This window comes from Falco biarmicus, chromosome 10 (genome assembly GCF_023638135.1).
Source record: "Falco biarmicus isolate bFalBia1 chromosome 10, bFalBia1.pri, whole genome shotgun sequence".
Classification (NCBI taxonomy): domain Eukaryota; kingdom Metazoa; phylum Chordata; class Aves; order Falconiformes; family Falconidae; genus Falco; species Falco biarmicus.
Window position 1 is genome coordinate 33,798,537 of NC_079297.1, and position 24,525 is coordinate 33,823,061.

Consider the following 24,525-nt stretch of genomic DNA (forward strand, 5'->3'; position numbering starts at 1 on the left):
AGCACAAGCTTGGTCATCAATACACCTCCATCCTTCCCTGGAGACTTCACCTGGGAGATGCATTTTCAAACTCCATCCCTGTAACACCCTGCCTTCCTGCGGATCCTACCTGAGGAGTCTGCTGGGAACGGAAGGGGTCTGCTACGGCAAACACCCCACAGCTGGTCCCCGAGGAGGCAGGGTGGGGATTTCTCGTTAGTCAAACGAAGGGCTGGCTGTACCGACACACAGCTCCCTGGCCGCCCTATGGGCATGCAGGCAAGGCTGTGTGATGGAGCCATCGCCTTTGCAGCCTTCACACTTTGGGAGGCATTAGCTCGCTCAGGGTGACCCTGACTTCCCCCAGCGCAGCATTTCTGGAGCGTTTGTTGAACCATCGGACCTGTGGGAGAGAGGGAAAAAGTGTGTCCGTGAGGGTGAGGTGCCGGACGAAGCTGTGCCACAAGTGCCTCCGCATGGACCACACCCGCACCTCACACAAGGGGGGCGACCTGCCTTTAGGGCCAGTTTCCCTGTGTTTCCACCCTCACTCTGGGCTGTCAGGGGCATCAGGATTGGGCTGTCATGACAGCGAAGGCAGCCCATGCCAAGGAGTACAATTCAGACTCTTGCTTTCCGTGGCACCACCTGAAAAATGGCTCCTGCTGTGCCTCCACCTCTGCTGACGCCCCGCTGCTCTTGGACATCCGCCTGCTGGCACAGCAGGTGACATTACCTCGCCCTGTCCCCTTTCTCAGACCATCTGTGTGAAGGCCATGGCCCCTCTGATCCTGCTGAGTCCTGCCCTTCCTCGGGACGAGCTTTGCCCCTGCCAGGGCCAGCCGGGGGAGAGGGTGGCCACTGGCATCCCCTCGCCCGAGGGCACGTCCCCTGCCAGCTGCCCACGCGTGCTTCATGGCAGCTCACCGCGCGTGCTCGCACGTGGCTTCAGCCCCCGCTTTGTGTCCCCCCCAAGCTGTGTCTCCAGCCTGTGGTCCTGGCGTGTGGCCATTCCCCACCCTGGCTCCGCTGATTGCTCCCACAGGAAAACTTCCCGGCCAAATCAAAGGGGTTTTGAAGTAATGTGCAACTGGGTGCCTGTCGAGGAACGTGAGAGCTGCAGCAACGCGTGGGAACCACCATTCAGGTTCAGACCATCAAGCCATCCAGTCCACTGACGTCTTTTGAAATAGCAGTCGCTGGTGGCTCCAGGGATGGAGGGAGAAATCCAGTGTGCGCCCGGAGTGGGGCAGGAGCATCACTGCTGATGTTTCTGAGGTCCTTGGTCCTGCTGGAGATGGAGATGATGCAGATGCACAGTTTGTCCAGCTCACTTTGTAGCACCTCCACCTAAAGCAAGTTTCTTCAAGAGGAGGAGAGAAATATGGGTCTTTTATAGTCTGGCGGTGGTGAACTTCCCCCCTGTTCGTGCGATGGTAGGAAGAGGAGGAGGTGTGTTTAGACCTGGTGCCTTTGCAGTAAGCCAGGGGACCACGGGGGCGCGTGGGGTGCCCCCAGCGCCCCACGTCCCCTCTCCCGGCCGGTCAGCTCTCTGGCGTCGTGCAGGCAGCTCGTCCTGCTTCAGACCATGGGCAAGAAAGAGCTGGAAAGAGCCTGGCCTGGCCGGGGAGCCGCGTAAGCTGGGGCTGGGCAGCGAGGGCAGCGCTCAGCAGAGCCCAGCAGCTGCGGGGCGGCAGGGAGAGCAATCCCAGCGGAGCAGCTGCTTCCCTGCCCCGGCTCGGGCAGGACGGGCTCTCTCCCGGCCTTCCCCCGCCTCTTGCCATGCTTTTCTTTCTGCCGTTGGCTCTTCTCTTAAGTAGAGAGGAGCAGCTGCGACCCTCTAATAACGGCTCTGTACTTGGCAGCTGCCGGTGGTATTTGGGCGCTGGCTCCTCTCTGGTGCTGCTGAGCCTGCCCTGCCGCGGTGCTGTGCGTGCTGCGTGCCTGGGCTGCTGCCCGGCCAGCTGCGGGGAGGCCGCCCGGAACCCCAGGAATGCATTTTGCTGGAAACCGCATCCAGTAAGGGAGAGACAGGCTGGAGACAGAGAAGAAACTGGGTCTCTTCAGTCAAGGGGGAGGGACGGAGGATGGGAAAGGTTTGCAATTGCTTCTTTGTCAGGACAAATTGAAGAGATGGATCAAAAAGAAACAAGTAGAAGCTAAACTTTTCTTCAAGTGAGAGGAGACTTTTTGCAACACTTTCCCCAGGCATTGCTCTGCCGGTGTTTTCGCCTCCCTCAGCAACAGACTTCATAAGCTCTGCAGTTCGCCTTGCACCTGGAAACAGGAGCAAAGGTCCCTGCGCATGCCGGGACACCCACCGACCCACCGTGTTTGGCTTGCAGCCTGACAAGCTGAGGCATCCCAGCAGCTCTACTTAAAAGAGGTCAAGATCTGCATTTGCCATGCAGAATTCACCCAGGCCACCTCTAGTTCCCTCTGGGAGGCTGCTGAGGGGCAGCGGAGGATGGGAACTGAGCGCACAGGTGCTGTGGGTGGGCTGCAATACCTGCGGAGCCACAGCAGTGGGGCTGGCTGCCGACCTGAGGCATCGGTGCTTCGCTCCCCCCTTCCCTGTTGTGTGTCTGTGACTGTCTGGTCCTGCTCGGGTGGTGGGGACAGCTGGACGTGTGGCCCTGGTGCGCACGTGGCCCTGTTACCACCCACGAAGGGTTTCTGTTTAAGTGGGAGAACAATATTTTATATTACATAGATAGAACTGGAAGAGCAATATTTTATTTCATATAGATTGTGTTCTGTTCTGTTGTATTCTACTCATTCTATTCTACTCTGTTCTATTCTATTCTACCCTACTCTATTCCACTCTATTTTATTCTACTCAACTCTACTCCTATTCTACCCAATTCAATTATACCCTATTCTATTCTACTCTCTTCTCCTCTCCTTCTCTTCTCTCTTCTCTTCTCCTCTTCTCTTCCATTTTTCTCTGCTTTGCTTTGCTCCTCCCTCCATTCCTTTCAGCCAGAGAGTCTTTTTATACATTTTCTTGACAAAGGTTTTTGGGTCTTCTTTTCTACCAAGGCAGGACAGGCTTGACACGACATGTGCATCTCCGTGTCCTCCCCGTGGCCCCGCCGCCTGAACCGGGCTGTCACTCCTTCCCCATCCTGTGCTGACAGCCTGCAGCAGGCCAGGTGCTCCCGCACATTTGTGACTCTGCCACTACCAGCAAAGACCTCACCCTTCCCCTCTTGGCCCGAGCCCCCTCCAAAAGCACTGCAGCCCCCTGAGATGCAGCCCCAGGAGGAGCTCAGCTGCCCTGCTAGAGCACCAACAGCCCTGCCAGGGTCCCGCAGGCTGGGGACATCACTGTATTTCCCTGTAAATCCCAGAGGGTCCCCTTCCCAGCCCATCCCAGGTGCCTAACTCCACACTGGGCAACGATGGCAAAAATCCTACCTTCAGAAATGGTACACAAGCACATCCTGGGAGCCCCCTGAGAGCACAGATGTGCCACGCCACCACCAACGTGGTAACAGCTTGGTTTGCTGGACTAGAAGAACAAGTTGCCACCCTGCCCGGCAAGAGAGGGGCCGACGTCGGCAAAGCTGGCTCAGCACAGGGCGTGCGTGGGGAGCCATGCGGCGCGGAGGCTGCTGCTGAACTCCAGCACAGCTGCGGATGGCTGGTGTCCTGGATGCTCATTTGGAAAATCCGGCCATCAGGGTCACGGGGAAAGCTGCTCCATCCTGAGCTCCCCTGCCGCTCCCAGGAGGGGCCCAGCAGGACACGGAGGAAGGCTGAGCTTCTAGATGCTCATAGCAGAGCATTTATAACCCCTTGGTGCTCTTGGTGAAGCCAATCCGTGTCAATATGTGAAGTCCTCCCTGCTCTGCAAGCCCATAAACAGGAGAAATGAGTGGGCTAAGAGTACGTGCTCTTCAGCTGCTTGTGCTATGCAGTTGTTTTAACTCTTCTTTCTCTACCCAAAGCAGTAGGATCTCTTTTCTTTTTTTTTTTTTTTTGGTTGTTGTTTTGTTGTTTTTTTTTTTTTTTTTTTTTACAAGTATGTCCTGTGGGTGTTGGAGCTGGGGCTGTTGGACCGGGTGCCAGCAGTGAATGAGAAGCCTTTGCACACACCAGTGGAGCTTGACCCACAGCCTTAGCTGTGCCAATGCCATCTCATACCCTTCCAGGGTGGCCAGGCGTAAAATCCAGGAGCATAAAGATGCTTTAAACACTCAGAGGCAATGAGCCATCTGAAAAGCAGGAGTGCTAAGTTACATGGAGACGACAGGGCCAAAAACTGTGGAGGGAGGTGAGAAAGAAGGTGAACACCACCCTCCACTGCTTTCCTTCCTCCCTCATCTGGTTTTCCCTCCTTACCCACCCTGGGCTTCGATGGTTTTCCCTGAGACATCTTGGATCAGTCCCATTCTGCCTCTCCAGCCTTGGGAGCTCTGCTTGCTCTTGATGAAGCCATGCAAATCCGGGTGGATTTCTTCCCCAGAGCCTTCGTTAGCCGACGCTAACCCACCTCATTGGGATTATAGCCATCTTTGATCCTGCTGTAGTCAGGAGACGTGGCTGCATGCCATGTAGCATGTCTAATTGAGATTTGCTTTGCATGCTGCAGCACAGAAGGGGGAACAGATCCCCTGGGATCCTGCTGTGCAGAAAGCAGCAGCTCCCCGCTGCAGTCAGGGATGAACAAAACAGTCTTTCCCCACCCCACCTCCCCTTTTGTGGGCAGGTGTCACAGAGAAAACTCTTTGGTGCTTTATATTGTAATTATCTCCAAGTGCAGCCTCATTACTTGATTTGCTTTTACTGCACGTTAGAGATGAGCCGATGCATCTGACCCAGCTGCAAGGAGCTCAATTAGCTGAGCTACACCTAGAAGTCGTGGCAGGTAGGCAATGTTTCCTAGACAATTACAATATGGCCTGGGGAGTATTCCTATACGCAGAAGCAGAGGTGCTTTAATCATCTGTGAAGCATAATTAGGGTCTGAACTAAGCATCTAAGCAAAGTGTGCAACAAGGGAAAGAATCACACGGTGTGAAAGAGTGAGCTGGGGTGGGCAGTGCTGGCTTTGCCGGGGGCTTTGGTCCGTGCACTGTCCTGCTGGCACGTCCTGGATCTTGGGATGTGACAGTCACCGGTGAGGTAGGAAACAGGGAGCAGCACCGCAGGATTTGCATGAGTTGCTTGCAGGGTGCATGTGCAAAGAGCAGCTGTGCTGGTGCTTTACGTCGCTCTGCGGATACTGCGGCTGCTGTGTGCCCGCCCGACGGCGGGGCAGCTTGCCTTAGGAATTCTTTTTGGGCGTCTGCTCTGGAACATCATCAAGGGCTTGAGGCATTGCCAACGGTTCACCTCTCCCACTGCATACCTGCCTTTAATCGCAAACAAGAGAGGCCATGACACAATATTGGCAAGCTGAAGTTTCCATCCCCCCAGCTACATCATCCCGAATCCCATGTGCCACCGATTTGCCCTCTAGCTTGGAAAGGCTTATCGCCTGTGCAGGCATCTGACCCAGCACACCCCTTCCCCCCGCCAGGGGCTGCCTGTCCTCCCCTGGGGGGCACAGAGGGCTGTGGCTGAGGGAGGCAAGCCTAACCTCACGTATTCATAAAGCTGCCAGTTTGCCAGCCCTTGCCAGCCTGGGAATGTGTTTGGCTGGCAGCAGTCACGGTGTGGGTGCCAGGGTGGGAGAAGCAGGGAAGGACGGGCCAGGATGCTGTGCCCCGGGGGGGGTTGGGATGCTGTGCCCTGGGAGGAGGAAGGCAAGGTGTCCACGGCCTATTTGCAGCTGCAGCAGGTGAATGGGCCAAGTAGGTCAAAACTCTTCTTGCCTTACAGGGAGAAGGACTTTCTCCCTTAGGTCTTAGTGTTGGGTGGGTTTTGGTTTTGTCGGTGTATGTTTTCCCCACTGGTAAAAGAGAGGAAACGAAGGATGTGCTGGGGAAGAAAGGGTGGCTGAGGAATGGAGCACACGGAGAGGAAGAGATAAGCTGGAAATGATAATGAACAACCATAATTTTCTGTGCAAAAGGGGAATTCAGGCAAGAAGTAACTCCCTCTACGACTGTTTCAGTAGAGGGCTGGGACTGACTCAGATGGCAAGCAAAGATGTTTGCAAAGAACAGGGGAGCTGTGGTTAACTCTTCAAATAAATACACTTGGCTCAGTTTCCCCTTTTAGATTCAACTGAAATTGTTGCTAGCATTTGTGTTATTTGGAGCTGGTGCCTGGGGCCTTGCTGTGCTGGAGCTCCTTCCCGAAAAGCCCAAGCAGCAAGGCAGCAAGGCAGCAGTCAGGGATGCCAGGGCAACCGTGGCATGACACCCTTCCAAAGCAAGCACCGGGTTTAGTGGGGAGCAACCTCTTTGCGAGGCCGGTGATGTTTGCTTAACTGCTTCTGCCAACGTTAACTGGGACACGGTGACCTCCTGCTGGAATTCGTATGCTGTGATGAGTGAAAAATCAAGTTTATTGCAGAATCCTAAACGATTAGCAGAAACCTGAAGTTTTCACACACTCTGAACCACTGTTCCAAACCTGCTCCCTTTGGATTTAAGTTCTCTGCTGCTTGATCTCAAGGGGTGTATTTTTTAAGCTTCTAGTATTTGCTTTAAACTGAAAGTCACACCTGGATTTCTTAACCTTCTAATTTGGCTGCATAATTTTATCTTTAAGCTTCCTTATGCTAGGTGGGACTCAACCCTTGCTAGCAGAAAGCCAGTATTTGCAAAGCACTGGTATGGTGAGTCCAACCATCTGAGGACCAGCCTGTGACTGCGACGTCCTGGGAGCTGCTGAGTGCTCTGGCCGTGACCTGGGACGAGCAAGTCTTTGACCGCCAGCCCAATATCTGGTCCACATGAGGGTTTTGTGACTCAATTCCTGCCTACTCCTTTTAGCTTAAAATGGTGAAGATCCATCCATCCAAAAATGCAGGAGCAAATGTCTCTGTCTTTCAGCAATCCCAGGTTCACGGTTTGTTGCGGAAGTGAGCGGGACCACCTAATAGACGAATAAAAACAGGTGAGTTTTAGGGATACAAATCCTCACTTAAGTCTTGTTTATGAGCACAAGTGTCTCTTGCTCCAGTGGCTCGCTCCCAGATCCTCGGATTTATCCCAGGTTTTTATAGTCGAGCACAAGACCTCACATTGTCCTAACGCAGGGGTCCTCAAACTGCGGCCCGCGGGCTAGATACGGCCCCCCAGGGTCCTCAATCCGGCCCCCCGTATTTACAGAACCCCCCTGCCGGGTGTTGGGGGGGGGAAACCAAGCAGCCGCAGATGACTGCCTGCCACTTCATCCGCGCGCCGGCCCCCGGGTTAAAAAGTTTGAGGACCCCTGTCCTAACGCATGGCACGCAGTCTGTGTGCCCAGGCTCCCCCCCATCCCGGTGGATCCGTAGAGCTCTGCTGGGCTGGCCTGCCCTTGGATGCTCCAAGCTCATTGAGATGGCAAAATGGGGCTGCAGCGGTTTTTCCTGCTGGAGCCGGTACGCGGATAAGCAGCAGGTGCTGCAGAGACCGTTCCCAACCCTGGTTTTGCAGGGAATGCAAAACCGCTCTGGGAACCGGCGGGCGTGGGGGTTGCCCCCAGCAGGAGGGTGCCGTCAGGGGCCGGACACCTGTGGGGGCCATGGTGGCAGCCCCGTCTCAGGGCTCCTCGGCCGGCAGCAGAGGAAGAAGAGGCATTTTCCAGGCGTCCAGCGCTGGAGGCCAGCGGCAGCGGTGGCCTGCGTGGGGACAGTGCCACCGCCTGGGTAGCCAGCACGGGGATGCTGCGGGGACGCATCCTGCCGAGGCACGGGTGCTGGCTGCCGGCTGGCTCGGCCCGGGTTCGCCTTTGGCTGACGCAGCCCATAGCCCACCCTGCCAGCGAGCTCCCTGCCGGTCAGCTCACCTCCCACCCGCCTGGCTGGAGACCCCCGCTTCCCTCCCAGGCGTCCTCTCCTCTCCTCTCCACCACACCAGGCACGCTCAGAAATCCACTTCCAATAGTCCCTTAATTTTTTGGGAGCGCTGCCTTCGCACCCAGGCAGATGCCTGGTTTTGTGGGTCCCCCTACGCGTCCTCTCGCCCCTCTTCAGCCCCACCTTCTCCCCCAGCTGCCAGGAGCCCGTGCATGCCCAGCCCAGGAGACACCGCGAACGCCGAAAGCCTGTGCCAGAGCCCCTCGGGACGGGCAGCTTTCCGAACACACAGATCGCTTCTGCCCTTGCTGGAGAAAACCAAGTAGCTCTTGGAGCAGAAAGGAGTGGGGTTTTAGCGTTTTGGGCAGCCTCAAGAGAGACATGCCTCGAGGAAAAAACAAATCCCATCCTTCACGCCTACCCGAAGGCACAAGTAAGCTACTTCTCAGGGACCATTTGAGATTTGCAAAGGCTACTGAGAACCCACACTCAGGTCCAATCCTTCCTTAAGTCAAAGGAAAGCCAGTTACAGCCTCAAGCAAAAGCAGACGCCTAAACCAAGGTATTAGTAGTATTGCAGTTCAGAAGCGTTGGCCTTAAAGGAGAAATACACAGACATATCCTATTTTTCTTTCTGTAAGTAGAAAACCAAAGCATTTAATGATTTGCAAACAGACTTTATTAAAGTTCCTGTAGAACCACTCTTGCCAGAGCAAACATATCAAACCATTTAATCCTTTCCCATATTAGCAGAAACGCACACAGCATCTTTTGTTTGTAGGAAAATCACTTTTCAAGGGACAGCAATTTTGATGTTACGCAGCTGAACAGCTGCTCATTTCTTTCCTCTATAGTGCATTGGCCACCACTGCTTTTCCAAGAAGTCTTCTAGGGAAAGGCAGGGGAGAGCTCCATGTCAGATTAAAATACATTTGTTTTTTTGGAGAGCCTTCCCCAGAGACCCAGCAAAAGCACCACCCAATAATAAGACAGTAGGTAGTTCTCCACGGGCTCTCTTTAAAGCCTATTGCGTTAGTGTGGTGGGTCGACCTTGGTGGGACACCAGGTGCCCACCAAACTGCATTATCACTCCCCTCCTCAGCAGAACAGGGGGGGAAAGAAAGTAAGATGGAAAAAAACAAATATGGGTGAAGATAAGGGCAGTTTAATGAAACAATAGCAAAGGTTGTGTGCATGGAAGCAAAGGAAAAAAAAAACCCAAAAAAAAAGAAAAAAAAGATGTTATTCTCTACTTCCCATCAGCAGGCGATGTCCGGCCACTTCCCAGGAAGCAGGGCTTTAGCGCATGTAGCAGTTGCTCCGGAAGACAAAATATTGTTAAAGGACAAACGCCCGCCCTTTCCTCCTCCTTTCTCTCTTAGCTTTTATTGCTGAGCAGACATCATACGGTACAGAATATCCCTTTGGTCACTTTGGGTCAGCTGTCCTGGCTGCATCCCCTGCCAAGATCTTGCCCACCCCCTTACCCCCGCCTCACCGGTAGGCTGGGGAGTGCTGGAGAGACAGCCCCGACGCCGCGCGGGCACTGCTCGGCCGCAGCCAGAACACTGGTGTCTTATCAACACCCCTCCAGGTACCGATGCAAAGCACAGTGCTGCGAGGGCTGCTGCGGGGCTCAGCGAGCCAAGGCCGTCAGAAAGGGTTGCGGGATTCCAGAGCTCCTAAAGGGTAGAGACCCACTTCTAGAAGCTGCCCAGTAACTTTATTTCAAGGATAGAAAAGCTGCTGTGAGAGCGTACAGTGCTTTCACCAGCCTCGGAATCAATACATCGAGAGATGCACAGGAGGTCGATCAGCTCCCCAGACACCCACTCAGGGATTCCACAGACATTTTTGGTACAAGCAAATTATCTATTAAGTTAATCAGCTTTATATATGAAAAAGTTCAGATTAAGAAGAGGACGTTGGTTTGATGTTGCTCCGCAGGTAGTCACCACTCATGAAATGATCTTCACTTCAGGCTTGGACTCCTCCACGGCTCTGAGTTCATCATCCACTTCAGAACTCCAGTAAATGTCATACAAACTACACCCAAACAAAAAGGCAAGCTGGTTTAGTGAGCATCCACCCATTCAGGAAAGAGAAAGATGCACAAACGGCCGGTATGGGAAGGTGGTCTAACAGGAAGGACCCTGTCTAGGTTCAAGAGTCTGGCCAGGCAGCCAGAAACATGCCTCATGACACAGGACCCATTACCACCCCCCCCAGCCCAGCACCACCTCCTCCTTTATCTTGGGCCTTATGGACCAAAGCAGATCAAGGCACTGTGGTCACATCACTTGGAAGGGACAAGGAGTGTTTTGCAATATGCAGATGGCATTTGGCCCACCCTGGGTCACCCGTTGCCTTCAGATGCAATTCCCAGAGAGCTGGTGCTCACAGCCCCCCACCCCGCAGCCCCCCAGCTCGCTGGAGCTCACCACCTGCCAGGTGGAATGCAAGCAGGACCAAAAACTTCTCTCACATTAAGTGCTGCAGATTGCAGCTGGGATTCAGCAAGGCTTTGCTGAGCTTCCTGACGCCTTCATCGTCCAGAGGGTTTTGGCTCAGCTCCAGCTCGGTAAGGCACGGCTTGCTAGTCATGATGGTGGTCAGGGTTTCACAGCAGGCTGACGTGATATCACAGTTGCCCAGCCTGCAGGGAGAGGAGGGAGAGGCCAGTGCAGTGAGTGATGGCTCCAGAGACCAGCCCACCCTCGGACAGCGGGCGCTGACATCCCTAGCACAGCCCAGAGACCCCTGTTAGGCTGGCGTCTCCAAGACATCAGCAGGGGCTGGGCTGTGGTCTTCCCATGGAGACAGCCGTCCTCGTGGCGACTGCTGAACACCTAAAAGTCCTCCCTAAAGCTTAACGGTGTGTAGCTACAGCAGGAAAAGGAACCCTAAGAAGATATCCCCAACTTCAACATCACACAATCTTCTCTCGGGTTTAAACTGATCATAAATCACCACTAAAGTCTACTACTTGAGATTTGCAACCATCTCTCTAAAAAAAGGGCAAACTGAGGCCTCTCAGCTGAGAGCCAAGCAGCTTTAACTGGTCAGCAAACATATCTTTCTGGGCAGAGACTTCAAGTCTTGCTGGTGTCTTCCATGACTCATCTGCCTAATTCACTCACTGTGAGTCTCTGCCACCGGAGCACAGCTCTGGCTTCTGTCAAGTGGCATGCAGGGGACAAGCATGGTGCCCTGAGCACCACGCAGGCCACAGCCACACCAGTCCAGAGCTCAGTGCCCACTGGGGAAGGGAAGAGGCAGATGGGGAAGGAGAGTCCTACCACAGGGCTGGAGATGATGCTTCAGCTGGCCTCCTGCTCCTGCTGGTGAGGCCGGACCAGCCCATATGAGTGGCCAGCTGGGGTTAAGCCACGACACCAGAGACTATACAGGAGGCAACTGGCGAATTCAGGCAGGCTTTGCACTGCGACTGGCAGGCATGAGGATTAACGTGCTAAGCCTGGACCAGGAGTTCCTCCACCTCGGTGTCCCACCCAGGAGAGGCCATACAGCGTGAGTTCAGAGAAGGGCAGAGGAAGCTCTACAGTGCGTGGCTTGCAGAACAAAGCAAAGATCTCTCCAGTCTCCCTATACCTTGGCTTTAGATCCTGAAGGTATGCTGCACAGTGAACTCTCAGTTCTGCACCTGGGAGAGCACCTGAGGATGGCTACGAATGCACCGTCACATGGGTGACGGCCTGTACTTGCAAGAGACCATGAGTGACAAGATACATGGAAGCACTTTTGGCTTTCGTTTACTTGCTAGTGGACTAGTTAAACATCAGTTTGTGGTGTGAATTGCTTCACATGAGCAAAAAAATACTGTGCTACCATCTATTGCTATCCTCCTCTCTCGAAGGGTAACACAGCAAGACAGAAGTCAGCTTCTGAGGGTGCACCTTACCATAGGGTATGGATGCTGCAGTTGGGGTGCAGCAGCCCCTGACACAAGAGTTCAACGCCTGCGTCTCCCAACTTGTTCTCGCCCATGTGCAGTACTTTCAGGTGCTTGTTTGTGCTGAGAGCAGAGCTGACGGCCTTGCAGCAAGCAGTCGTGAGCCCGCACTCCCTAAGCCTGCAAAGCAAAAGTGACATGAGATCTAGTTGGGGGATCTAGAGTATCAGGCACCATTCGCTTCTTCACATTTGCTTCACAGGAGCCCGGACAGTGGGAACAGAGGAACCAAAGCCTTCCCACAATCACCGTACTCCTCTCAATGCCCCCTGTCTGCTCGATCCTTCTAAGCAGCACATCTCCCACTCCTCACGTTTGGGATGCCTCTACTCGGAGCGTGCACCTAGGAAAGGCACATGCTCACAAAGCACAGGAATGATCAGAGATGAAGCGTGCTGCTTTCACAGTCACCCTGAGCACCGCTGTGCGCTCCTGAGGCACCTTACCAACTCCCAGGCCACCAGGGCAGGGCATGAACCCAGCTATGGGCAGGAGCTGAACTTGCCGTGTAGTAAGGTTCAGGTTATGCTTGTTCAGGTTCTGTGTGGAAGAACAATCCTCCTTTCCCGGCCACAGCTGGTACCAGACTATCCCAGCCTAAATGGTAACACTGTCAGCAGAGAGGATGCTGATAATGGTTTGTGTCATTAGAGCCTTCTTTTGGCTCATTAGTGAGGGCACTTGGATCCAGTGGAGAGCCCGAGATAACTGATCACAGCACTCATTTTGCTATTACACGAGGCCTTTCAAACTTCAAAAGTCTCTTAGCTGCCATTTGTTGCACAATAAAATATATTACACAGAAGCTCTGCAAGCATCCTATTGCTTATAACAGGATGACGACAGGGCAGACCTTCAAAGCCTCTATGAGTTTAGAAATACAAATCCCTTTAGCTCTGTAAGTCTAAATCCTTTAGGTAACAACTGACATGAGTTGTTCACGGAACCATTGCGACTGAGGATCTATCTGGTGGGCATTACTTCCCCTACATCTTTCCTTCAGTGAGGTCTGCAAAGGCGGCAGTGGGGATGTGAAACTTGACAGCAGCTCACCATAGCTCCTGGAGTTTACACTCGGGATCCTTCAGTGCCTGACACAGCATTTCCATGCCCGAGTCTCTCAGGTTATTGTCTATCAGACTCAACTCTGCGAGGGTCTCTTTTGTACTAATGAGTTTGGAGAGATATTTACATCCAGCACTTGTGAGATCACAGTCCCATAACCTGCAGGGAAGAACAAAATATTATTTTCCCCCCAAGAATGACTTAGATTAGAATACAGTGTTATTTTAGTATTCTGTATTTCTGATTACATCACCTCATTTTCTTCTATCTTTTACAAAACCCATCCATGCACCATACCACACAGCTTTCAGCTTACTTTCCACCCGTTGCACCAAAACCTCTGTTTGTAACACAAAAAAGAAATAGGAACATGCAATGCTAGTAGACAGATAACTCAACAGGAAGCCAAGACAATGCCATCACAAATTTCCATTCACCACCTCCCCAGAATTTTATCCGAGTGATTTCAGTGCGGTCCTGCTTCTCCACGGCATCCTCCGCCCGGTTTTGAGAACTAACTAATTTGCAGTAGATTATTCTCGTTTCACTAGGGGGTGTAACTGAGAAAGTTTCCGCTTAGGAGCAAACCAGCGGCGCACTGTAGATAGTTCAGAGGCTGCAAGAGGGATTTAAGTAATCTCTGCCTACCCTTACCATAGCTTCTCGATTTTGCAGTTCGGATGCATCAGTCCTTGGCAGAGGAGAGCCAGACCAGAGTCCCCAATCTTGTTATCCCCCACAGAGATCTCTCTCAGTGATGACATGCTACTGAGAACAGCGCTAATCTCCTGACAGCTATCACTGGTGATGCCGCAGTTCTCCAGGCTGCAGAAAAAAGAACCGCTGGAGTTGCTGCTCCAGACCCACTGTGTTAGATACCCCCCAACGCCCCCAGTTCAAACTGAGAAGGGTCTAACAGCTGGTTCCCTCTGACGCACCCATTCACATCCGTTAACGTAAGGATCATTTTTGCCAAACTCCCCCTTTATAGCGACTGTCCTTTGTAAAAGGAACTTCTAGTTGTACCACACAGCAACTCCCCGGCAGCCAACCCCTGCTGAAGCACAGAGGCAAGATAAAATGAATCATGCTTCTCCCCTAAATCCCTTCGGAGGCTTTACCCCAGACACGAGGCCAAATCCAGCATCTCTGTTGTGAAGCAAAAAAGGGACCTGAATAAAAACAGTCAGCTGGGTGGTAATCCAGGGGTAAGAACTGGAGCCACTGAGGGAGACTGCTGCTCTCCTCCGAGATGCTGGCGAGCAGTCACCCCTTGTAATTGCAGGTTTAACCTGGGGTACGTCATGCTCACACTGTACCAACAGGCATAAGAATGAGCTCAGAATCACATGCTAAAAAAAAAAAAAAAAAATATTCAAAAAAACTCGAAAACTGAAAGCTCCCAGGTATTTGCTTGCCGTTTCCAGTTACAGAAATCTGAACCAGCAAGAATTCTGGCCAAATGTTAAGTTTCCCTGACAATAGTTTATCTTATCTTATAGATGGTATGACTAGCAGCAGGACTAGTTGCAGTTAGAGGTGACCAGCTCCTTCTTACTGTAATAACTCTAGGTTGCAGCTTGACTCCACCAGCCCCCGGCACAGCTGCTTTGTAGCTGTATCTCCCAGCGTGTTGTTACTCAGGCTGAGCTCCTTCAGGGTGGGCTTGCTTTGCAGAGCAGCATTGAGAGCTTCCACAACATCAGCTGTGAGTTCGCAGTAGTCCAACCTGCAAGAAGAAAACAAATCCAGGGGAAAAACAACCGTCCTCATCACATCCTGCTACCCGCGAGATGTCAGCCGGGCAAAGTGTGCGTTAGCCAGGGCAGAAAACGTGGCAACATGAGCTGAGGGCAGGCAACACATGAAAACAGAGATAACCGTAAGAGTTTTTAACGGCATCTCCCGGTTCGTTTCAGGAAGTGTTAATTCTTAAACTAGACTCCAGGGGACCCTAGCAAACCAGTTTTACACCAGTCCTCTGTTAAACCAATGCACAGGCTGCCTTGGAACACACGACTTGAGTTTTGCATTGCAACACGTCAGGCAGGCTCACCACCAAGCCCTCCCAAGAGGAGCTGGGGCTGTGAACAGACCTGGGTCCTGCTCAGCCATAAAAAAAGGACCAAGTGCAGCAGAATCAGACTTCCCCTGGGTGTCTGAGAGGTCCTGCATGAACAGCCACCACTGCCAGGAGGGCCAAATAAAACCTATGGGAATAGACACCCAGCTCTTCCAAACCCATGAGATCTACCAGCACAAATAAGCATGACACAATTCCACACAGAATAGGAAGAAATCCCCATCTGGCAACAAAACTCCAGCTTGTCTCAAGGGAAGGACAAGCATGACCTGCCTGATGACCAAGAAAGCTCAGTGATTACTTACTGCAGCTTCTGCAGCTTACAGCTGGGGCTCATCATCCCTTGACAAAGCACCTTGACTCCAGCGGTTCCCAGTCTGTTGTCACCAATGCGCAGCTCCGTCAGGGAAGGCTGCGTGCTGAGGACAGCACGGAGGGTCTCACAGCTGGCACCTGTCAGATTGCAGTTTTGCAGCCTGAAGGAGAGAGGGAAACGCAGGGAAGCTCTTCTCAGAGGGGTGCATCTGCTGAGGATGGAGCTTGGAAAGGACACCGTGGGCACCGACAGTGTGTAACCCTCTAGAAAGCGGTATGTCTGAGTTACTACTGCTGTTTCACAGGTGTGCCCAAATATTTTATCAGCTAGTATTATACCTGCAGCATGAATAATACTCCCATGCTTCCTTCAGTATAATCACACATATAGCACCTCTAGCAGAAGGATCCAGCCTACATTAAGCAGCACCACCACTGCTTAATGTTTTAATCATCATGAGGCTTATCCCAGAGATAAATTAATGGCACCTTATGATTTCTTGCCTGTTCTGGAAATGTGATCCAGAGTAGCTGAAACTAAAAATCTCACCCAACTTGGCTTAAATCTCTGAATATCACTTCAAAGTTTAACAGTATACTGCAAGAAGGATCTATGAAGCTGCTCCTTCAGAACTCAGGCTGGGAGAAGTAGTGTAGGAACCAGGTGGTATTGCTACGGGGTGTTTAGAGTTCTCCATCAAGACTTTCTGGCAATGTAGAGGTGTTGTGCACAGTGGTACTAAGATTGATTTGGGTTTGGTTGCTCTTTTATTCCCTAGCGTGCCTTACCAGAACCCCCAAAATGGACAATTATGTTTCTAAAGAACTGAAACAGCCTAATCCAGGCTGTGACTTGAGTATCTGGAGAAGTCTGAAGGTTAGGACAAACTCTCTGAAAAATCACTTGTGTTAGGCTTCCAGTACAGCCCACCAGAGAGGTGCAGTTCGATTAGCTTCACAGTCAACTTCTCCTCTGTCAGTGAGTCCTCATTGCAGAGGACACAGGGACTTTGAAGCAAGCATATCTAATCTAAAAGGGACTTTGAAGCAAGCATATCTAATCTAAAAAGGCAAATGATTTTATAAGGTAGTGTCATGAAGACCCTAGACCCACCTCAGGAGCTGGAGAACTCCAGTACCCTGCGGAAGAGATGCTAGAGAGAGAAGGTAGCATCTCTTTGAGGGTCACTGAGGAGCAGGGGCAGCAGCCACTGGCTTTCACTAAAGCTCCTGCACCATGATTGCTGAGGGAAGCCCACTAAGGCTATAGCATGCTGCTGGCACCTCCGCGGAACATGCTGCCTTGAACCAGGCTGGCCCTGACCTACTGAGAAGACAAGGCTTGAGGCAGAGCCAGGCTGGTAGAGCACAGAAGACTGCCAGCTCTTGAAATGCCACGTCTCGTGAGAACAGCATTTTGCTTGGCTCCTAGAGAAAGGAGCAAGCAAACTGGACCAGATGCTAAACACTGTTCGTACAACTGGCAGAAAAGCCCTCTGAAAAATGCATTAGTGAAAACGTCGGGTATTGTGCTAATGGCAAAGCGGGGCCCTCTGTGGACATCCTTTTGTTTAAACCAGCCTAAACAGATAATCCAGCAGCCTAGGCCAGGGGAAGATCTGCTACCTCTTCTAAAGAAAGTCTCCAGAAAGCCTTCACTTGGCCGGAAAACCCCTCTCCCTGTCATTCCCTCAGTGCTGAAAGACAAAGGAAGACAGATTGACGATCTGGAATCTTCCAATAAATATACTGCTTCGATAAAAACTTCTGGGTTTTTCCAACCACCTGACCTAGGTAAGCACTGAGATGCCTCAGCATGGCTCTTAACTGCCATTACATACTGGCTTGCCTCATGCCTTCACCTGCAGCAAACTGCAGGCGTGTTAGAGCGAGACAATCAACGGGGCTTTACCATAACTTCTGTAGGCTACAGCTTGGCGTCAGCAACCCTTTACACAGGTACTCGATGCCTGCATCTCCCATCTCATTGTTGCTCAGCTTCAGCTCCGCGAGGACTGGATTCATACTAATGATGGAGGAGAGATCCTCACAGTGACTGCTGGAGAGATTGCAGTCATCCAGCCTGAAAAAGAAGAGAAGCAGCACTTTAGTTCTCAGGGTGGCTCCGTTCTCCCTGGCTGGAGAATTGCCTGTGAAAGCAAAGCAGGCAATTCACTCTGCTGCAGTCCCTGGGACACCTCTGTTAAGTACGTGCGGGGCCTGTTGGATGATGCGTGGCCCAACAAAGACACGTCCTCTCTGCAGGGCTGCAGTACAGGGGGGGCTGGGTGGCAGCTCCCCAAGCCACAGATCTCCTCTGTGCTGTGCAGAAGACGGCACACGACTCGAGTCATCCTCCCTTGGCAAGGCTTCAGCTGGATTACGCACCTTCATTTAAACACGGATAGCAACAAACCACCTGGTGTGTGAAGCCACGTCTAACCGGAGGCCAGCTTACAGGCTGCCAGACTGGTTCTGCCCTGAGACCAGCCCCAGCGACACCCATCAGTATTTGGTCTCACGTAGGTGAGTCACACTGGTCTGCACCGTCTCTCTCCAGCGTAACCCTCAGCACACAAACTGCAAGTTTGCAGCGTGGCAGGGGCTTCTTCCACTGGACATCAGCATTTTTCTAGTTACTGCTAAATTGATTGGGGGGGGGGGGGGGGGGGGGGGGAAGGGAGGCTGCTGTGTATGTGAGCTGAACTGGAAGGAGAACCAAGGAAAAGATTAGGAGCCCAAGACAGGCAGGGAAGCGTTAAGGGAAGCAGAAACGACATGGGACAAAAGGAAGGTGTCACGGAAAAACCCTACAGCCAAAGGCACAGCCAGGACTGCCGAAAGTAGTTGCCTGGTCACTTGTCCTTAGACAACTATGAAAACAGAGGCTCTAGTAGGCTTCTCATTCCCTCCCTCTGGCAAGGAGACTTGGCTCCCCATGGGATCACGTTCAACAATCCCTGCTGCAGCTGCTCTCATCCACTGTGAGTTAAGCAGCCCAGCCTCTGCCCAGGAGGCAACCATCCCACTGCCTTCTGGCACCCAAGGCAAACCTTGGGAAGTCAAGGTCAAGCCCATGAAGCTTGCCTGCACATAGCTCCTCTGCAAAAGAAAAGCAAGTCATCTTCAACCTGCCTGATGTCCTCCAAGTCATTGCTGGCTTGGTGCGGCCCATCCCCTCCAGCTAAAGCACAACGATGCCAGCCCGTGGGGTATGAATTCCCAGTCAATCAGGAGAGCAGGAAGAGCGCAGGGGCAACTCTTCTGAACCCTGCCCTACAGCTTACACTCCAGGAGATGGTTCCTTCACACTGGTTTGCTTAACACACAAGGCAGGTGAAGGCCAGATGAGCAATAAAAGCTGATGGCACGTGGCTTGTGCATGACTATTAAGTAACAGTTACTTGACAGCATCTGACCCGCTGCCCAGAGAGTGCGCAACCTAATGAGCACGGTGAGATGTCTTCCCTCTCAAGGGAGAAGGACAGGAGTTACCAAAACAGCGGTCAGATGCTTAGACAACCACATTACCTAGCTGAGCTCTACGGCATGCCATAGAAGAAGTACCTTACCTCATACCAAAGGGTGCATATCTGTAGCTGAAAAAGCTTAGGGTGGGTTTTTCTTTTTTTAACACTACCACCCCCCCTCCCCCTTTACATTAACTTTCTGGATAAAAATATGTAGAATCATTCCTGCTACTGTGCAATTTCTAAGTCACAGGTTAACAGCTCTGCAGCTGAAAAACACAGGAGAGAAGCACAACAGTTCTTACTTAGAAGAGATGATACGCAACTAGTTACTACCTGATGCTTTTGCAGGACTTCATTGTGGGCAGAAGTTCAGCCCATCTAGATGGGCTTATCTCCTCACACTGCATGTCAAGCTCCATTTTGACAGTCGAGACAAGGTCTGAAAATAAAATTTTAAAAAATAAAACACACTTTCATGGACTGAGAAGCAACAATCACCCCCCCACCCCAAGCTCTCAGTTGTGAGCTACACCATGCAGAGGACAGATTTTCCAGCACCAGTATGAGCCAGCAGCATCAGAGTGGTTTTGTCTGAGACCCCACAAAGCCCTCATCCGACAGGCAAAAAGCACACGGATCCTGGAGAGGTATGGCAACATTTTCTTATCTGAAGGCAGCTTGTACAAAAGTAAGATGCTCCCCTTCCCTCTCCAAGGGACCTTACGCAGAACGAGCTTTTCAGAGGCACAGGTGCCGCTGTCTCACTGCTGCACTACTGAGTCACACGGGTGTGCCACACCACTAAGGCTGTGACACTGGTTGTGAGACCTCGAGCTACATTTAACATCAGGGTATTTTTGAGAGAATGAGGCAAATGAGAGCTCAGATTAAAGTTCCTCCTGGCCACGTATCTGTACGTGAGAGGTGGAACCTAGGTGGATGGCAGAAGCATTCCTCCACGATTTGATATCCAAGCTTCCAAGGTCAGGCAAGTCCAAGTACAGAGAAGCTGGTAAGCAGGAATTTAGGTTTTTTGCTCTGCAGCCCAGCTGCACTTCTGAACCAATATAAACACAGCACCTCGCAGAGCCACTCCAGGCAAACACGCACAGGAATATGCCAAGGCTGAGCTCTGGGCTCAGAGGGGATGGTGGCAAAGGCAGCGCTCCAGAAGGTGACAAAGTGCGGTCTTGGTGTCTCGGCTTTGCTAACATGACTCAGACTGCAGAATGTTTGTACCAAAAATAATAAAAATCTCCTGAGCTATCACATAGGAATGTGAACAGTAAAAAAACCCAAAGCACCAGGCGTTAGGGACTGCAGCTCATCTCTGCCTTCCCCACCTCAGCCACCGCCACAACGCACAAGCTACCCCAGCCCGGGCTTTGCAGGGCGGCGAGCTGGGCGTCACAGCACGCACGGCCCCTCACCCGTGGCCAACGGGACCCCCACGGCCAACCAGGCCCCCCCACCACGGCCAACGGGACCCCCCACAGCCCCACAGACAACCGGGCCGCCAGCCACGGCCAACGGGCCCCCCACAGACAACCGGGCCCCCCCAGTCGGCCCCTCACCCATGGCCGACAGGACCCCCTGGCTAATGCGACCCCCTCCTAAGCCCCACAGACAACCAGACCCCCAGCCACAGCCAACGGGCCCACGCAGGGCACAGAAGCGCCGCAGGCGGAGGACGGTGCCCGGTACATACATATGTTTAAATATATAAACACACACAGAGCCAGAGGGCAGGGCGGGCAGCTGGGCACCGGGCGCTCCCGTACGCGCTCGGCCCCCCCCAGCAGCCGCATGCGGAGCCCCGCTGGGCTGAGCCCGGCCTGCCCCGCCGCCCCGGGGGTCCCCGGCGTCACCGAGGGGAGCCGAGCCCACGCCGCCTCCCAGCGCACCCGCCGCCGCCGCCCGCACCACTCACCGGGCTGCCGCTCGGCCGCCATTTCCGGATCGCCGCCGGGACCCGCCCGCCCCGGCCCGGCCCGCCCCCGGCTCCCGGCTCCCGGCCCCGCTCCGCCCCGGCCCCGGCCCCGGCCCGCCCCCGGCTCCCGGCCCCGGCCCCGCTCCGCCCCGGCCTGCCCTGGCTCCCGGCCCTGGCTCGCTCCGCCCCGGCCCCGGCCCGCCCCCGGCTCCCGGCTCCCGGCCCCGCTCCGCCCCGGCCCTGGCCCGCCCCCGGCTCCCGGCCCCGGCCCCGCTCCGCCCCGGCCTGCCCTGGCTCCCGGCCCTGGCTCGCTCCGCCCCGGCCCCGGCCCGCCCCGGCCTGCCCTGGCTCCCGGCCCTGGCTCGCTCCGCCCCGGCCCCGGCCCCGGCCCCGCTCCGCCCCGGCCCCACTCCGCCCCGGCCTGCCCTGGCTCCCGGCCCTGGCTCGCTCCGCCCCGGCCCCGGCCCTTCCCCGGCCCCGCTCCGCCCCGGCCTGCCCTGGCTCCCGGCCCTGGCTCGCTCCGCCCCGGCCCCGGCCCTTCCCCGGCCCCGCTCCGCCCCGGCCCCGCGGAGCCCATCTGTCCCCTCTTCCTCCTCCTTTTTTCCCTTTCTTCCCTCTTTCCCCCTTTCTCTCCCCCTTCCCTGCCTTCTCAGCCACTCTGCCCGCCCCTTCCCCTCTTTCCTCCTTACCTCACCCTTCCCTTTCCGTGACTTCTCCCTGCTTCGCTCTTCTCTCCCCTTTCCAGCCTTCTTTCCCCCTTTTCCCTGCTTTTCCTTCTTTCTTCCCTTCTTTCCCCTTCCCCTCTTCTTCATCTGTTTCCTTCATATCCTCTTTCTTCCCTCTTTTCCCCTGTGTTTCCCTCACTTCTTTTCCCTCTCTTTCCCCCTTCTCCCCTTCCCCTTTTCTTTTTTCTGTGCTTCCCCACTTCTCTTTTTCCTCCCTTCTTTTCCCCTTCTCCGTTTTCCCCCTCCTCCCCTTCCCTCTTTCTTGTCTTCTCTTCCGTCCCCCTTTCTCCCTTCCTTCCCTCGTTTTCATGTGCTCTCTCCACCTCCCTTTTCTCTCCCCCTTCTCCTTTCTTTCCCCCTTTAACCCCTCTTTTGTTGCTTTTCCACTCTTTTGCTTGCCTTTCCTTCCTCTTTCCCTATTTCTTCCCTCTTTTTCATCCTCTCCCCTTCTTTTCCTCCCTTTCCCTTCCCCCCCCTCCTCTGTTTTCCCCTTCCCCCCCCCATCTCCCCCAGAACAGGGGCAGGGGGATACACAGGGATGAAGAGGGGAATGGGGAACCCCCTGCAGTGAGGGATGCGCAGGGGGTGGGAGGATCAGCCCGTAACTGACGGTGTCCCGGGGCTGGCGGGGACCCGGGGTGCGATGGGGATGCATGCAGGTCACCCAGGGGAGAGGCACCGCGGGGGGGCTTGGCCGGGGCAGACAGGACCCCCTGTTGCACTTCCCCAGGGAGGCTGGAACTGGGAACAACAAAAATATCCATTCCTCAGCGCTCTCCCTGACTTCCAGCGTGCCTGCGTACAGGGGCCGGCTCGGAGGGCCTGGGCTGCCCCCCCTCCCCGTCCCTTTGACCAGTCCCATCCGTGACACATCTCTTCCATTCCGTCTCCCTCATTAGCGCAACATGTTGACGAGCAGCCGAGCTGCACCTCGCCCGCACAAAGGCCTCTCCTCTGAGCTGTTTGAGACGAAGCCACGCGAGCAATGGAGGATGGGCTGGGCACGCTGGAGTTTGGCTGCCGTGGTGCCCATCACCCTCCCCGGGCTCCCCCAGCGCCGCGGGACCCACCAGCCCAGCGCCCAGCAGCGTCCCCGCACACCCACCCCCCGCCCGAGCCAGGGTGCCAATGCCAAAGGCGTTCGTCATCGCTCGGTCCCTTCCTCCTCCAGCTGCCAGCTACTCCCCGTCTCCCTATTGTTTGCCGGTACTTTTAGCGTGGTAAAAGCTCTTTCAGACTTTCACAAGACAGAGCAAAGGAAGGTTTTGTAGTGCCAAGCGCTTCCTAGGCAATGTACTGAGCTGCCTCCCTTCCTCCCCTCCAAAATCCCAGTTTCTTCTTCCTACAAACACCCCGTCCCACTGGCTCGCACAACAGTTTGATTAAGCACAACCAGCCGTTCCCTACAAAGCAGCCTCTGCAATTCATGGCTTTAAAATCATTCCATGCTCCTCCCCGGTACGCAGAAGGGAAAGTTTAGGGAGTTTAAGAGCCCGATTTTCCTGCTGATACGTACCTCGCTCTTCTGGGCGCTCTGCAGGAGCGAGGAGGGCAGAGCTGACGCCTTCCTGCTGCTGTTACTACGCAACTTCTGCTGTTGTACGCACGGTGCCTGCTAGAGGGAGGAAAGCTGGTGCCTGCTAGAGGGAGGAAAGCCGTTTCGGGTGGTGATGCCTTTTTTCCTCCCAGCTCAGCTCTTCAGGGGCTTGTGGAGCCTCACTCCATACACGATGGTGATGATGCAAAAGTCCCACAAACCCTGATGATGATAGAGACGGCTTTAACGTCTTACCCCAATCGTGTAGCCACTCGCCGGGGTTTAGCCCAGAGCAAGGGAGTAGTTGCCATTGAAGGATCCATCCAGAAATGAGGCCAACCCACTATTAAAGCGTAGATAGAGATGCTGGAGTTTGCATAGTTTCTCCGTTCCTCGGGCAAGCCCTGTCCCGCCTGGACTGGGTGGGATGCTGAGCACATTGCTGCCTCCCTGTCACCTCACCTGGGGGTTAACCCCCCCAGCAGGGGCTAGGGCACGTGCAGCCTGCAAGGGTCCTCCAGGGGCAACCCTGGTCGTGCCTCCCCAAAACTGCCTCTCGGCAGCAAGCAGGACCCCAGACCTACACCCCCTCCTCCCAAACTCCTGCTGGCTCTTCCCCTCCCCGAGGATTACCCTGCCACCACACGCTAATCGTGGGCTGAAGTAACCCGTTTTCTCCCCCTCATCCTCAACAGCGTGAAGGTTAATTAATATTTCAATAGACTGCAAATGAACCGGAGGCAGAAGGTCAGCTTGGGTTTTCCCTCCTGTGGCTGTGGATGCCGGCAGAGGAGCAAGCAGGGAAGCACAGCCCATGTTGCACCCCCAGGGGAACACTAGAGGTTCTCCCCCCACCCCCCCACTCCAGTTGCCTTTTGTTATGCTTCTTCTGGAGGAGATGGGAACCGACCACCAGAAGAGCTCAGAGAGCTAACCCCCACCTTTCCTACTGCCCAGAAGAGAGCCAAGTGCCGGGGGCACACCTCTTCCCCATTCCCTCCCAAGGAAAGGCAGGATCGTCCACTTAAAGGGGTTGCCGGGACAGTCCTTGTGCCCCTGGCTCTGATCTGAAACCTGCTGAGCCCCAGCCCGAGCTTCGGGTGGCACGAGCTTCTGGCTTCAGGGCTTGCCAGGGGGGTGGGCAAGGGTGCTGCAGCCAGGGAAGGGGGGTCTCGGCCCTTCTTGCTTAGCCTGATGCTCTCGGGAAGACCACTAGTGTTAGGAAGTAAGTGGACGGGGGCAGGTGGTTGCACCATCCCTGGTCTGCCAGGCAATTTGGAATCAGGTGCCCGTCATTCAGCCCCACAGGCAAAGCGTCATTCCCTACCCAGCCCCTGCCAGCACCTGGCTGCTCCCCTCCCGGCGTCAGGAATCTCCACAGGACAAAGTCTAGCAGTGTTTGTTAGAGGTTGCAGAGCGGTTTACGTCACACAGATCTTCTCTAGAGCTCCTGCCCTGGGCAAAGCACCCGCTGCAGGCTGGGCTGTGCTGGTGAAAAGCTAGATTTACAAGCCAGTAGCCAGGCCAAGATGTTACCAGCTTCTC

At 54.2% G+C, this 24,525-nt stretch overlaps 1 protein-coding gene across 2 annotated transcripts; it reads right to left on the minus strand.

Annotated features, from left to right (window-relative positions):
* Positions 1-9,580: 9,580 nt before the first annotated feature.
* Positions 9,581-23,053, minus strand: RNH1 (ribonuclease/angiogenin inhibitor 1). Of its 2 annotated transcripts, none has more exons than XM_056354700.1 (10): positions 22,960-23,053; positions 19,122-19,227; positions 17,228-17,398; positions 15,306-15,476; positions 14,476-14,646; positions 13,572-13,742; positions 12,906-13,076; positions 11,802-11,972; positions 10,365-10,535; positions 9,581-9,925 (listed from the first exon to the last, which is right to left on the minus strand). In XM_056354700.1, exons 2-10 carry the CDS (start codon positions 19,205-19,207, stop codon positions 9,838-9,840), a joined length of 1,371 nt encoding a protein of 456 aa, XP_056210675.1. In that variant the 5' UTR covers positions 19,208-19,227; positions 22,960-23,053; the 3' UTR covers positions 9,581-9,837. The 2 variants fall into 2 exon arrangements, with proteins under 2 accessions (XP_056210675.1, XP_056210674.1); XM_056354699.1 differs by lacking the exon at positions 22,960-23,053 and adding an exon at positions 20,719-20,782.
* Positions 23,054-24,525: the final 1,472 nt, after the last annotated feature.